The sequence below is a fragment of the Cynocephalus volans genome, chromosome 8 (assembly GCF_027409185.1).
Source record: "Cynocephalus volans isolate mCynVol1 chromosome 8, mCynVol1.pri, whole genome shotgun sequence".
Taxonomy (NCBI): domain Eukaryota; kingdom Metazoa; phylum Chordata; class Mammalia; order Dermoptera; family Cynocephalidae; genus Cynocephalus; species Cynocephalus volans.
Window position 1 is genome coordinate 8,000,955 of NC_084467.1, and position 13,463 is coordinate 8,014,417.

At 37.9% G+C, this 13,463-nt stretch overlaps 1 protein-coding gene across 14 annotated transcripts in view; it reads left to right on the plus strand.

Moving 5' to 3' along the window:
- The window catches only part of KIF1B (kinesin family member 1B), a 133,954-nt gene that overhangs the window by 90,402 nt on the left and 30,089 nt on the right, over positions 1-13,463 (plus strand). For 10 of the 14 annotated variants that reach the window (XM_063106852.1, XM_063106851.1, XM_063106854.1 and 7 more), the window contains 8 exons: positions 1,033-1,211; positions 2,048-2,185; positions 3,411-3,659; positions 9,060-9,178; positions 10,077-10,162; positions 10,509-10,638; positions 10,809-10,971; positions 13,363-13,453. In XM_063106852.1, coding sequence (XP_062962922.1) covers positions 1,033-1,211; positions 2,048-2,185; positions 3,411-3,659; positions 9,060-9,178; positions 10,077-10,162; positions 10,509-10,638; positions 10,809-10,971; positions 13,363-13,453 — 1,155 coding nt within the window. The remainder of the gene's footprint in view (positions 1-1,032; positions 1,212-2,047; positions 2,186-3,410; positions 3,660-9,059; positions 9,179-10,076; positions 10,163-10,508; positions 10,639-10,808; positions 10,972-13,362; positions 13,454-13,463) is intronic. The other 4 variants (XM_063106862.1, XM_063106863.1, XM_063106865.1 and 1 more) reach the window with 1 other exon arrangement.

Consider the following 13,463-nt stretch of genomic DNA (forward strand, 5'->3'; position numbering starts at 1 on the left):
GCAGACAAGTGTATGTGCTCTGTACCCAGACAGTCCAGGTTTCTGTCCTAGCTCCACGAGTTGTATTGACCCTAATAGCTCCATGCCTCTATTCCCTCATCTACAAAGTAGGGTTGGCAATAGTACTTGCTACCCAGGGATTTTATAAGGAATGAAAGCACAAATACATACAGCACTTAAAATAGTGTCTAGACATGGTAAATGGCAATAACTATTATCTATTTTCATAATTATTATCAAAACTTGACATCAAACCTTAGATTCATCCTTCTGTATGTCCCACTGCTTAACAGTCTCTTGACTGCTAAGATTACAGTGGGATACCGTATTGTGTAGTAGGTAAGAGCACAGACTGGCTGACGTTGGGAAAATTCATTATCTTTTTCCAAGGCTATATTCTAGTTTTGTAAACAGGCAATAAGATATCTTCTTCATTCATAATCTCTAGCCCTTCTCATTTTATAATTATTTATTAACCACTCCTCTCCTCAAATAGACCAAATAAAGGCAGGAACTCTGTTGTTTTTTCCCTTACTGCGGTACCTAGCATTTAATTAATATTTGGTGAAAATATATGGTAGCAGTGAGAAATAAATGGTATGATACATGCAAAGTGCTTACCATATGGTGGTAGTTGTAATCCCCAAATTTAAAATGGAAAACCTTGATATGTTTCCATCCTCTCTCAGTGAGGGATTAGAGATATATTCTTGGGTCCACCTTTTGGTTTCTTGTATAAGTTCTACAGAAGTCTTCATTCAGTCAACCAAAATATATTTATTGAGATTTTAGTGTGTTCAAAAACACTTTCCCAGGTTAGGTAAACAAAGTCTGTAAATAGCTGAGTTTGAAATTAGGATTAGTCCCTATGATTAATATACAGGTGGCCATTTTTTTCAGTTTATCACAGCTATTTGTTGAGTACATAGTAGTAATGTGTGACCTATTTCCCAATGGGCATTATCATATCAGCTCATCTCTGAAGCTCACTTGCTGAAAACCATCTGTCTATGGTTTATTTTTTCCATTCAGGTGCAATTTCAGTTTGTCTTACTGACTGATACACTGTACTCCCCTTTACCTCCTGAATTACTTCCCACTGAGATGGAAAAAACGCATGAGGACAGGCCTTTCCCTCGCACAGTGGTGGCAGTAGAAGTCCAGGATTTGAAGAATGGAGCAACACATTATTGGTCTTTGGAGAAACTCAAGTATGAAAACATTCATAAAAACCAGTTGTTTATTAAGCAAGTAATAATGAATTGCTTAAGTGGGCACTCTGAAACTCTCCTCTCTCCGAGGATGCTGTTGCTTTTTTTTTCTGTGGTTTCTGTAAATGCTGTTGCTTGCCAGTGATAATTATCATCCATTTTTTTTTTTAAGTGAATGAATCCCACTCCTCAAACACCTTTAGCATTTATAGCTATTTAAATTTACCCTCCAAGGGCTGGCAGTTAGCTCACTTGGGAGAGCATGGTACTGATAGCACCAAGGTCAAGGATTCGGATCCCCATACTGGCCAGCCACTAAGGAAAAAAAAAAATTAACTTAAAAAAAAGATAAATTTACCCTCCTTTACCCTCCATAGACCTGCTTTTAAATTTTACATGTTCCATTACCATGATATTTATTTCTGTCTTGGATTTAGAAATTATTCATCTTTTCTGTCCTGGACTGCATGATGATCAGTAATAAACAGGGAAGTTACCGTTTAATCTAGCTTCCTCTACAGTATGCTGAGATATTTTCTGCTGTCTCAGTATATTTGAGATGTCATACATCACTGAACTACATTCCCCTGTGACTGTTGACTCAGTAGAGGTTAAGTGGCCATTCTTGACTTTTGGTGGCTTGTTCCTAGATTGAAACACTTTGAATACTGAATGTTTTAGTTTCTGTACTTTTGGCCTTCATTCTTTTTTAATAACATTAAGTGGTGGGAGCATCTTCTTTTTTATAAAAATTTTAGCATGGAAGATGCTTCCAAAGCAAAATTTTAATACAACATCATGATGTTTACCCAGTGCACTTTCTGTGTCCTAAATAGGCAGAGGCTGGATTTGATGCGAGAGATGTATGACAGGGCAGGAGAGATGGCCTCCAGTGCCACAGATGAGAATGAGTCCACTGTGACTGGCAGTGATCCATTCTATGATCGGTTCCACTGGTTCAAACTTGTGGGAAGGTATGTGATGATTTTGTTGACGTCTTCTTTTAAAATAATGAATTTTTTTTTTTATAATTGTTTGAAACCTCAGCAGATATTACAGAAAGTTAAAAGAAAAAAAGGAATATAAAAAAGCTCCATTTATAATCCTATCCACTCATGCACAACCACTGTGTCATTTGGTTTATATCCCTTCAGTTTTATTCAACATGCATATTAGTTTTGAATCTCAAAATTTCAACCAAGGTACAGTATTTGACTGTTTTCCCTGGCTCTCAGCCTATTCACAAAATGCTTTGCAGTTAAGATAGATTTTTTAAAAAAGAAAACCCTTGTCTGTATCATACTTAGCTTAAAATCACAGTACGACTTATCAGATTGCACTCTCTCCATGACCTGATTTGTCCTCACTTTTTTTTTTTTTAAAGTAATTCATCCCACATTAGTCACAGCCAAGGGTAAGTTAATTGCACACCTTGGTAGTCCCCTTAAGCTTCTTTTATGTATTTATTATTTTCAACATTTAATGAAAACATGTAGTGCCTCTGTGAGCCCATATTGAATCAAGTTCTTAGAGGTTTGGAATTTTAAAAGCAGGAAAATTTAAGTTTAACTTAAACTTAATGATTTTGGAATTTGTATTGTTTTGCAAAAAGCCTGTGATGGTTTTTAAAGGAACTGGGTAAAAAAGAGTTGCTAAAGTCATAGTATTTTGTAGAAATGTAAATCTTTTCCACTCCACTCTGATTGTAGTTTTTTTTAAAGAGATGAATTGGCCAAACACATCTTACCCAAGCAAAGCACTTGCTACTTTGGCATATATCATTTCATCCATTTCATTTTCTGCTCTGAGATGATGTGAGAATTTGAATAAAAATTTAAAGCCTTATTATTTTACCTTTAGTGTTGAGTGGCTCCTTTGAGTCCTGAATGCTGATCTCTTGTGCAAACTGGAGAATATAAACATTTTTATAGCACAATATTTACTTGGGATGGTCTACTCATGTATATCCTTTGCTTTTCTTATTCTAAGGATCAGTCCTTGCATAAGTTTTTTAACTGCCCTTGTTCCCTTTCACCTGTTCCAAGTGATTTATGCTTATTTTATCCTTTTGCTTTTCTGTTTGCTTTTATTGTGTTGATTCCCCAGTGGATTCTGTCCTGTTGGCATCTATAGCTTCCTGTTTAACCAACTATTCCTCTCTCCTTGGCTGTGTTAATTGGCGTCTTACCTGGTGTCTAGCTCCCCCATTTTCCACGGCTGTGTGAATGAGCGCCTTGCCGACCGCACACCCTCCCCCACTTTTTCCACCGCCGATTCCGACATCACTGAGCTGGCTGACGAGCAGCAAGATGAGATGGAGGATTTTGATGATGAGGCATTCGTGGATGACACCGGCTCTGACGCAGGGACGGAGGAGGGATCAGATCTCTTCAGTGACGGGCATGACCCGTTTTACGACCGATCCCCTTGGTTCATTTTAGTGGGAAGGTTGGTGAGGTTATTTTGAGAAAGGCAAAAAGGGACCAGCTCTTGTTCTGAAGGCCTCTTGTGCAGTTTTGGATAATCTTGCTTTAGCGAATTCAATTTATTAATGCTCAGTCCCAAGTTCTCCAATGCTTCAAACTCTTTATAAATGCTAATCTGGCTAGAGAGAGATCTCAAGCATTGTTTGTGAAGCACTCAGTCTACTCAGTACAACCTACAGCAATATATGAGGACTCTACATGGAGGACCCCTTGTCTTAAATTGCCCAATAATTTTGGAAGGAATTTTTGAAGAAGGAAACTCCAAAGGAGAAAGTAATTAAAGCTACGTCAAATGTTATAGCTTCAGTGAATGGTATTCTGGTCTAGGTGTTTCCTTTTTAAAGGAATATGATTGAGGAAGCATATGGGAATAACATGAGAGAGAGCAGAACAAGTCCAAAGTTAGGCTAGAAAATTTGTGGTGCTGTAGGAATCAGAGGACAAAGTGGGACTCAGGAGAAGTGTTAGCTTTATTTTTGCTTAGTCTACCAAGTCCTAAAAAGAATCAGGAAAGTCAAGTTTCCCCTTTGTCTAAAATGGATGCCTTTCTTTGGCCAATTTCACTGAGCCTATCTATAGGTCTTTGGCTTCTGCTAAAATTTTACTTATAGCTTTATAAGGATGAATTTCAGAGAATTGTCTGACGCCATCCACAATGAATATTTGTTCAGTGCTACATGAAACTGCTTTGTATTGAGTTGAGTTCACCAAACTGAGACATTGTTTCTGGCTCTCAGTTTGAGCATCCGTCAGTGATGCAGAACTCTCCATGCACGTGTTCCTAATACTGGTGTCTTTGTATACATCCAGTCTTCACATTGAAGTAATTTTAATTGCAAGTTCAACAGTACAGCACTCATTGGGTTAACCAAAAAGTATGTCCAAGTTTTAAAGTATTAAATTTAACTTTAATGGTGCATTAGAACCATACATTGTTGAACCCTTTAAAAATAAGGGAATTATGTCTGTTAAATGCACAAGCACCATTAGCTAAAAATTAAAGTGCAGCAAGTTTCCTGACCCACCAGAGACATAGAATCTCAAAGTTAGCTCATAGTATGGTATTGGTCACCTGATGAGAACTTCTTAATTAATGTATGAGCATACTTCAAAAAGCTCATGGAAAAATAGAATTAAAATATGGGGCTGGTCAGTTAGCTCAGCTGGTTAGAGCATGGTGCTGATAACACCAAGGTCCATGGTTTTATCCCTGTACTGGCCAGCCATACACAAAAAAGATAATACAAATCTTTACATGAACTTTTTGAAGTACCCTCATAGATGATGATCACTTGTTATGGAAAAGGTCTAAAGAAAAGCTTTTTTGATAGAAATGAAAACCTCTATTACAACTGTTGGTCATAATATCAGGCAGTATCTGAGGTTTACAAGGACAAAGGGGCATTTAAAATTCCATTAATAAACATAAAGGGATTATATAGCCATGAATATTGTTTTCTACTGGTGTATTGCCAGGAATAGATGCTTAGAATTTCAGAGAAGCTGATTTATATTAAAATAGGGTCTGTGTCCTTCAGCGTATTTCTGTCCTATTGTAGGAGGGTTGGAAGTTAGAACCAATTTTCTGGCAATAAACTTGGTTCCAGTGCCAGCTCTGCAGCTTTGCAAGCTGTTCGCTTGTGTTCTGCACCATTGCACAGCGAGGAGAAGGCAGCTTCATCTTACATACTATGATGGGGAGAACCCTGACCGAATTGTTAGGAGGAGCCTTGGGTCCTGGCCCATCTCTGTCACTAACTTAGGACAAGCAACTTAAACAGAGGCCTATTGGGTTCTCAAGTGTAAAATGAAGAGTTAGGTAGAAAAAAAAAGAGCCTTAAAGATCTTTTTTCTCTTCTGTCATTCACACAAGCAAAATGAATATCCTGGTTGAGACTTTTGCTCAGAAGCATTTGCGTTTTGAGTCAGTGGTTTGTAAAACTCAAGTCAGAGTCCCACTTAATGTGAAAATTAACTGGCTTAAGATACATGTATTATTTTCTGTCTAGTTTTATTCCTTTTAATCATATCAGGTTTAAGTGTAAGTATAAAGCAATCAACTCTACTTTGATTTGCACATAAAATATTTATGGAGCTATGGCTCAGGAATTGACCTTTCCATTTGTTTGGGTTCCCAGGTTCTAGAACTAACTTTGCCTGCAAGAAAAAGACTGAGATAGGAGGTGAAATCACTGCAATCAGTAAAATGAAAGATAGCTCTCCATTTTTGCCCTCTACTACATTTCTTGTCTGCAAACAAAATTTATAATAATGCAACATCATCTAGTCATGTAGTAATCATTGTCTGTGTAATAGGAGTAAATTTTTTGCTGTTTTTGTGATTCACAGGATTGGATTTCTCCTATTGGTGCATAATTGTAAATATAATTCACTTGTAAAAATTTCTTGTGAAATTCCATTTGTTGGCTTGTTTCTTGGCCTTGGGTGCCTCTGGCGAATCTTTATATGAAAATTAAAAGAGCTTGTCCCTTTAGCTATTCTCTTATGGCATGCTGGGATATTATGAACCATCCATCATAATTTGGGAGGAAATGTAAAATATTTTAGCTAGGCTTCTGGGTTGAAAGAGGGCAAAAGATGGTTATTCTGTGACTTCTCTAAGTACCTGTACTGACATTCTTTCTTTAAGTGTCACCATAATTATGCTGATTTTTCCCCATGTTTATGTTGGCAAATTTGTTTCTCTATTTGACGTGACTTCACAGAAATTTATGCTAATACTAATATATCCTATACATCTTCCCCTCTCTCATCCCTGTTCTCCTTCAGTCTGCTAGGTCAAAGTATAAGAACTCTCAAAAATGCAGAATAATTATGAAAATTCCAGTTTAAAAAGCTTCAGAGGAGAACTTCCATACAGCATTGATTTTGGACTATGAGCTGTGTTCTGATAACATAAAAAGATGCTATCTAGTGAGCATGCAGTTGTGTAGTCACAGAGCTGATGCCTCTGCTCCTGCCATAGAATTGCAGAATTTTCTTTTCTAAAAAGGGAACTCTACAATAATATCTTCAGTTCTTCTGTATTTGGAATAACCATTGCCATAGGCAGAAAGGAAATTCTCATCTTTAATGTGTGCTCAAACAATACTTTATTGTAATGTGTGTATGAATATGATAAGCTTTTTTTTAAAAACAGTGGCTCCTGCTTTTGAATAGCTGTTTTTAAGATAAAAATTAAGTATAGTTAGGAATCTAAACGTGTTCTATATAGTTAATATCCATCATGAGTATGGCTTTGAAAAGTCAACCTAATATAAAGTTGAATGGCTTTGCTTTTCTGCCTTTGGTTTAACCTATTTTTCTGGAAAATCTTCCACTTTTACTTAGGACAGATCATTTTCCTGTTCCCTTGTGTATATAGGTGTCCACTCATCAAGTTATTTATTGAGTGTATTTACTGTATGCCAAACCCTCTGCAGACAGTGGTGAACAAAACCAGACATGGTTCCTGCTCTCATAGACTTATAGTCTAGTGGGTGACACAGACATAAATTAAATAATCACACAAATAAATGTAAATTATAGCAATGATGAAAGAACTGTTGCTGAGATCATATAACGTTGGGGGGACCTGTCATGAGAAAGTGGTGTTTGAAATAAGACCTGAATGGACCGATCCCGTGGCGCACTCGGGAGAGTGCAGCGCTGGGAGCACAGTGGTGCTCCCGCCACGGGTTCGGATCCTATATAGGGATGGCCGGTGCCCTCACTGGCTGAGCGCAGTGCGGCTGGTCACAAAAAAAAGAAAAAAAAAAGAAATAAGACCTGAAGATGCAAATTCAGAGGCACGAGATGGGCAGTGAGTACAGAGAGGACTTGAGGCAGGGGACCTGTGTGATGGCTCTCTAACGGCCCAGCCATTGAAAGTGGGCACGTGTGGCTGGAATGCCGTTAAGAGAGGAGAGTGGTCTGTATGGTGCTGACTTTGGAAGTGAAATTATCCATATGGTAACTTATGCCAGACTCTTAGTCTTATAAACTGTGTCACAGTAATTGGTATATGATGGTCCTGTTTGTAATCCTTTTTAGAAGAACTTTTCATTGTTACATTTTTGTGCAACAAAGCTTTAACCCTCCCTTTCTTAGCATTGCCCCCTGTACCGCTTTGGAGCAGACTGAAAGGGAAGTAGACATTTGATTTAACGTCACTTGCCATTATTTTTGTTATAATTTTTATTCATGTTTCATTTATATCCTTAAAGTTTTATTAACGTTCGTTTTCCGTGATGTGTTTTGTCTATTTTCAGAATTGTTTTCATTGAAATCCCAAGTACCCGCCACTCCATCTTCCTTCTCTTTTTGTTTTAAGGTAGATTTCAGAGCAGGAAAAGAGCAGACAGGCATGTGTGTCGCGTTTAGTTATGTTTGATGTCTTGATGCAAATGTTTACTTTTTGTCTTTTGTTTTATGTTCAAAGATCAGCATATATTATGTGGGAAGACAGGAGTAACAGTAGAAACTAGATTCTATTTCCCTTCTGCTAATAGGAATGAATACCCTTAAGCTTTGTGATCACCAGTTTTTATTGCTGTTCTGTTAAAAAAAAAAATGGCTACAAAATAATGAACGAAGGAAAAAAAAAAAGAGTTCAAATGTAATAGGACTTTACTAGTTTGTTTGAGATATAGTGTTAGATCCGTAACTTTTTATATGCATTTCTTAATTAGGTTTTGGACTCTAGAAGTAAAAGCAAACTTATTAAGGATCAGATGTCTTCTTCTCCCTTAGCATTTATCCCAGTGCCCATTCAGAGTCTCCTATAAACTCGCTACTCAGAATATTCTGGCTGCACAGCCTCTCTACTCATATGTGTCTGCTTTCCTCACCTTGTCAGTCACTCTGCCTGAAGATAATAGTCCTTTCTTAGAGTAAAAATAAAGACCCATAATGCTGTGATGTGAAATCTGTTTTCTTGCCTTTTTTATCTCCTTATTTCTGTTTTATCTGCTGGGAAAAACAAAACAAAACCTTTTTACAATTCCTTAAGTTATAAATGGTTAAGCTCTTTAATGGGCTCATCCCCTTCCCCCCAGCAGTATTCATAGAGCAGTATCTTGAAAATCTACTTCAAATTGTTACTCTTCTACTTACAGTAGTAATTTTTATAGAGATTACTTTGGTGTGAGTTGATCTTTATCAACTGCTTTGTTAGGTATTTGCCTTTGTTCATATATTATCTTTGCTGAAAAAGCAACTGGAGGCAATCAGAGTACAGAGGTAAACTTAAGACAAGGCCAGGAAGCCAGCTCGCAGGTTCATGAAGATATTCTCAGTGAATCTTAAAGCCACATCTCTCTCTGTGGGATGCTCTGATGTTTGTCTCCTGGTTTTTGTCTAGGGCATTTGTTTACCTGAGCAATCTGCTGTATCCTGTGCCCCTGATTCACAGAGTGGCCATTGTCAGTGAGAAGGGTGAAGTGCGGGGATTTTTGCGTGTGGCCGTACAGGCCATTGCAGGTAGGTGACCCTCTTCTGGACTAGAGACAGAGCAGGCCAGTTCTGTGGGGGCCATGCTTCAATTACGTGTGTAAACTGATGAGTTTGTCTTTCTTGGAGAAAACCTTTATTGCTTCCTTTCTAGCTGTTGTTCCCAAGAATCATAAATAGATTTTGTTTAGTCTGGGATACTACTGTTGTGAATAATGGGATAAAGAGATTTCCTTTAACATGAAGAATAACTCTTGGATTTACTTTATAAAATTCATTGGCATTTTACATAATGTATCTTAACTGCTTCAGAATTAACAAAGGATTTTTGGGACTTTTTCTTGCCTAATTTTCTCTCAGGACATTCTCTCTCTAATGGACATTTCTTTGGCCGCTATTATGTAATGCATGGATAAAGATTTTTATATTTTCCTCTTTTCCATGATCCAACCTACATTCTGAGGAAAGAATGTGGCCATTTCCTGTAATTTTTCTTTCTTAACTTCCAAACACTGCGCTGTTTAGTTACCTTTCAGCCTTATCCCCATGGAAACCTGTGACACAATCACCAGCTTTGAGTTTATGGAAGTCTCCTCCACAAGTACAGTATAATATTTTCAAATTTTGTTGTATATTATTGAATATAATCTTGCCAAGATAGAGGCTGACAGTATTTCTAGGTATGGCATTTGAAGCAGTCTCAAGAATATAGCCAATTCTTCATTAACTAGTCTCATTTGAGCTAAAGAGGTTGGTAAATCTACATAGGTAGAGTTGGAAGCAGCCATGTAATTTTACTACTTCGGTGTCATTCTTTCTTTCTTATACAAAAGAACTTTCCTATTTATTTTATAATCCAGTAAGAGTCATTCCCCCCACTCCCCATATGAGGTTTCATTCAATCCTTGCTAATTTTTTTTCTACTTAGCGGATGAAGAAGCTCCTGATTATGGCTCTGGAATTCGACAGTCAGGAACGGCTAAAATATCTTTTGATAATGAGTACTTTAATCAGGTGAGAAACCTTCAGGAGGAAGGAAAACCTTGTGGAACGAGAAGGACGTAGATGGGTTTATAAGGAAATGTTCAGCATTGAAGACCAATTCCCCTACCAGAACTAAAAAATATAGGATGCAGGTAACTACAGAGTTGTTCAATAGAATGTGGGTCACGTCTATCATTTGCAGAGGTAAAGACCCAATATTTATATTTTATTGTATTGCTTTTTCTCAGACATCTGTTAATCCACATGATTTTCTAGTCACTATTATTTGTTGAGCAAATAAACAGAAGTAAGGAAACTGGGGGAAAATACATTTTTATATTACTTTATCACATACCTACCCCTGCCTTGTTTTCAGAGCGACTTTTCTTCAGTTGCAATGACTCGTTCTGGTCTGTCCTTGGAAGAGCTGAGGATTGTGGAAGGACAGGGTCAGAGTTCTGAGGTCATCACTCCTCCAGAAGAAATCAATCGAATGAATGACTTGGGTATGTAGACAGAGTTTACTATGATCAAGGACAAAATTTTTAAAGAGGGGAAAATATTGATCATTGTCATGGGGCATAGTCACTTTCCTGTACTAGGAATGGAAAGAATGCCCGACTTCCTCCTCTTTGCATTATTTGAATCATATATGTGTTTGTTTGACCCTCTTTAGATTTGAAGTCAAGCACTTTGCTGGATGGTAAGATGGTAATGGAAGGGTTTTCTGAAGAGATTGGCAACCACCTGAAACTGGGCAGTGCCTTCACTTTCCGAGTAACAGTGTTGCAGGCCAGTGGAATCCTCCCAGAGTATGCAGATATCTTCTGTCAGTTCAAGTAAGCTACCTCTTTGCCCTGCCTACTTAACTAACTAGCTGTTAACTGAGATAACATCCTTTGTGCACTGCAGAGTGCTTTACTTATGTGAGATGTAAACACTCTTGAGAGATCAAAGATTACCAGTCTCTGAAGGAAAACAATTTCTTCACTCTAGACAGGAGTAAGAACCAGAAACCTGCACTGGAATGAACAGGGATCCTTGTGGGGACGAGTGTGCCACACATCCTGCTAGAGGGTTCTCTTGTATACTACTGTCCCACTCTGCCAGGAATATAGTCTGATCCAGATAAGCCTGTGTACCAGTCTTTTTAGTACTCTTCATGCTGAAGTGTCTTATTAATAAACAAGTCTGAAAGCAACAAATTATCTAGCCACCAATTATGCCTATTTAATACTTGGGAAAAGGCAAATTTTGATAACGTAGATAAGAGTGATGTTCTGCATCAACTGAAAAAAGCTCTAGTATGTAGAAAAGGTGTGACAGGTCTCATTTCTCATCCACTTAGAAGCTTTTTATGTCTTGTGACCCTCTTGAACCCTATCATCTAGGTTCTTTCTTCCCAAGACTTCCCTAGGAAAACACTTTTTTACGGCTCTTAAGTTTTAGTACCTCCAAACATCAATATACCTTTTCAAACTTGGAAAGGGCTGCAGTACAAGAGAATGAAGTTTGACCTGCTTCATACCTAAAGCCCACAGTTTGCCACTGGTGCTACCAAAAGGCTGCTTTAAAGTTCTGCCATCCCTCTCACCTCAGTGTGGGCCTGAGCCTTCTTGGGGGTGGGTCCTAATGCAGTTTATAAAGCATTCCTTTTATATAGGTTTTAGCCAAGTCCAGAATTAAATGTGATTACTACATAGTAAGCCACTAATAATATCATTTACTATAATGCAAAATTGTTGGAATATTACCCATCTAGTATTGATTTTGCCTATTTGGTGTGTTTTTGCTATTAGCCTTTAATTTACAGTAGGATGGAATTGGCTAGATGAATCAGTTTTTTGGAACTTTTACTATTATTCTAATCAGGTAACTGATATGTTTTATGGAAAAGCCCTATTTGATTAACTGATGTCTGAAGTAACAATAATAATAATATGTTGATCTTTGTACTAAAATCTCCTAAAAAGAGTGCAGCATCTCCACCTGGTATTAGCTGTGGAGGAAAGGGGCATGTTGACTCATGTTGGGAGAAGACGCAGAGTCTTCCTCGGTTTTTATAAACACTCATCTGGCCTGTGTAGGGAAGATATAGTTATTAGAATGGTGTGAATGAGTTTTTGTGTCACCAGTGGAACCCCAGGATATTTGTACCTCCTACAGTGGCAGAGCATTAGAGGAGTGTAGGTCAGGTCAACTAATACTCATGGGGGGACCTGTGGCAGGTACAGTGTGTCAGTGCGTGGTCAGGAGAAGGAAAAAAATGGGAAAAAAAAGAAGAGAAGGAGAGGGAAAAAGAAATGAGAAGAAAGAAAATAGAAAAGGATACTCGTGGTGCAGGATGCTATAGTGCCAGCAATGCATCATTGATGTATGGAGCACTTGGCAAAAGTACACTACTGTTTTCAGACTCGGTGAACTCATTTGGAAGACAAGGAGTTCATACTACTATTCTCTCCCGTCTATTCTCTAATTATTTTCTTTTTTTCCCTTTTTTCTTGTGGCGATAGGGCTGTCCTTCTGATGGATATTAATGTCTGGCAATAAATGTTTGTGTTGGATATTCTTTAACTCTCCACTTATTTTTATTTCAGACTAATAACAGGGAGGCAGAGAGAGCAATAAAATCTCACTATCTGTGAGAGTAAATAAACATAGCCCATTGATTCAACAAATATTTCTGGAGTATCTTCTATGTGTTGAGCCTTATGTGTGTCTGATGGGGAGACAGCATTACAAACAGTGAAATCATTGCTGTTGAGGAAAAATAGGTCCCTAGTGCTGTGGGAACACAAAACTGTCAGGGTAAGTCAGGGAAGACTTCCTGGAAGAGGTCACATTTGAATCCACTCTTAGCTGGATATTGGAGACTCCTAGGCAAGTACACCACCCACAGGCTTTAGTTCTACCTCATAGAAGCTTGAGTCTTCTTCAGAGGAATAGGAATTCATTGAATTCACTTCTTCACTCTCTCTAAGGCATTCTTTCATATCACCCACATAGTGAAGTGATCAGAGTCAGTGAATTTTTCAGTCATTTTTGGAAATAAAATCTAAAATGCTATCTGTGTGATATGGACACTTTTCTGCCAAGGAAATGTAAATAACTTAGCTCTGTTAAAAGAATCTGCTTAGGTAGGAAGCTTCCATAGGATCTGAGTTGGGCTCTTAAAACAGAGATCCTTATGAAACTGATGCAACATTCATGTATTTTATTTTTTTATTAAGCTTTTTGCATCGCCATGATGAAGCATTCTCCACTGAACCCCTCAAAAACAATGGCAGAGGAAGTCCCCTGGGCTTTTATCATGTGCAGAATGTAAGTGGCA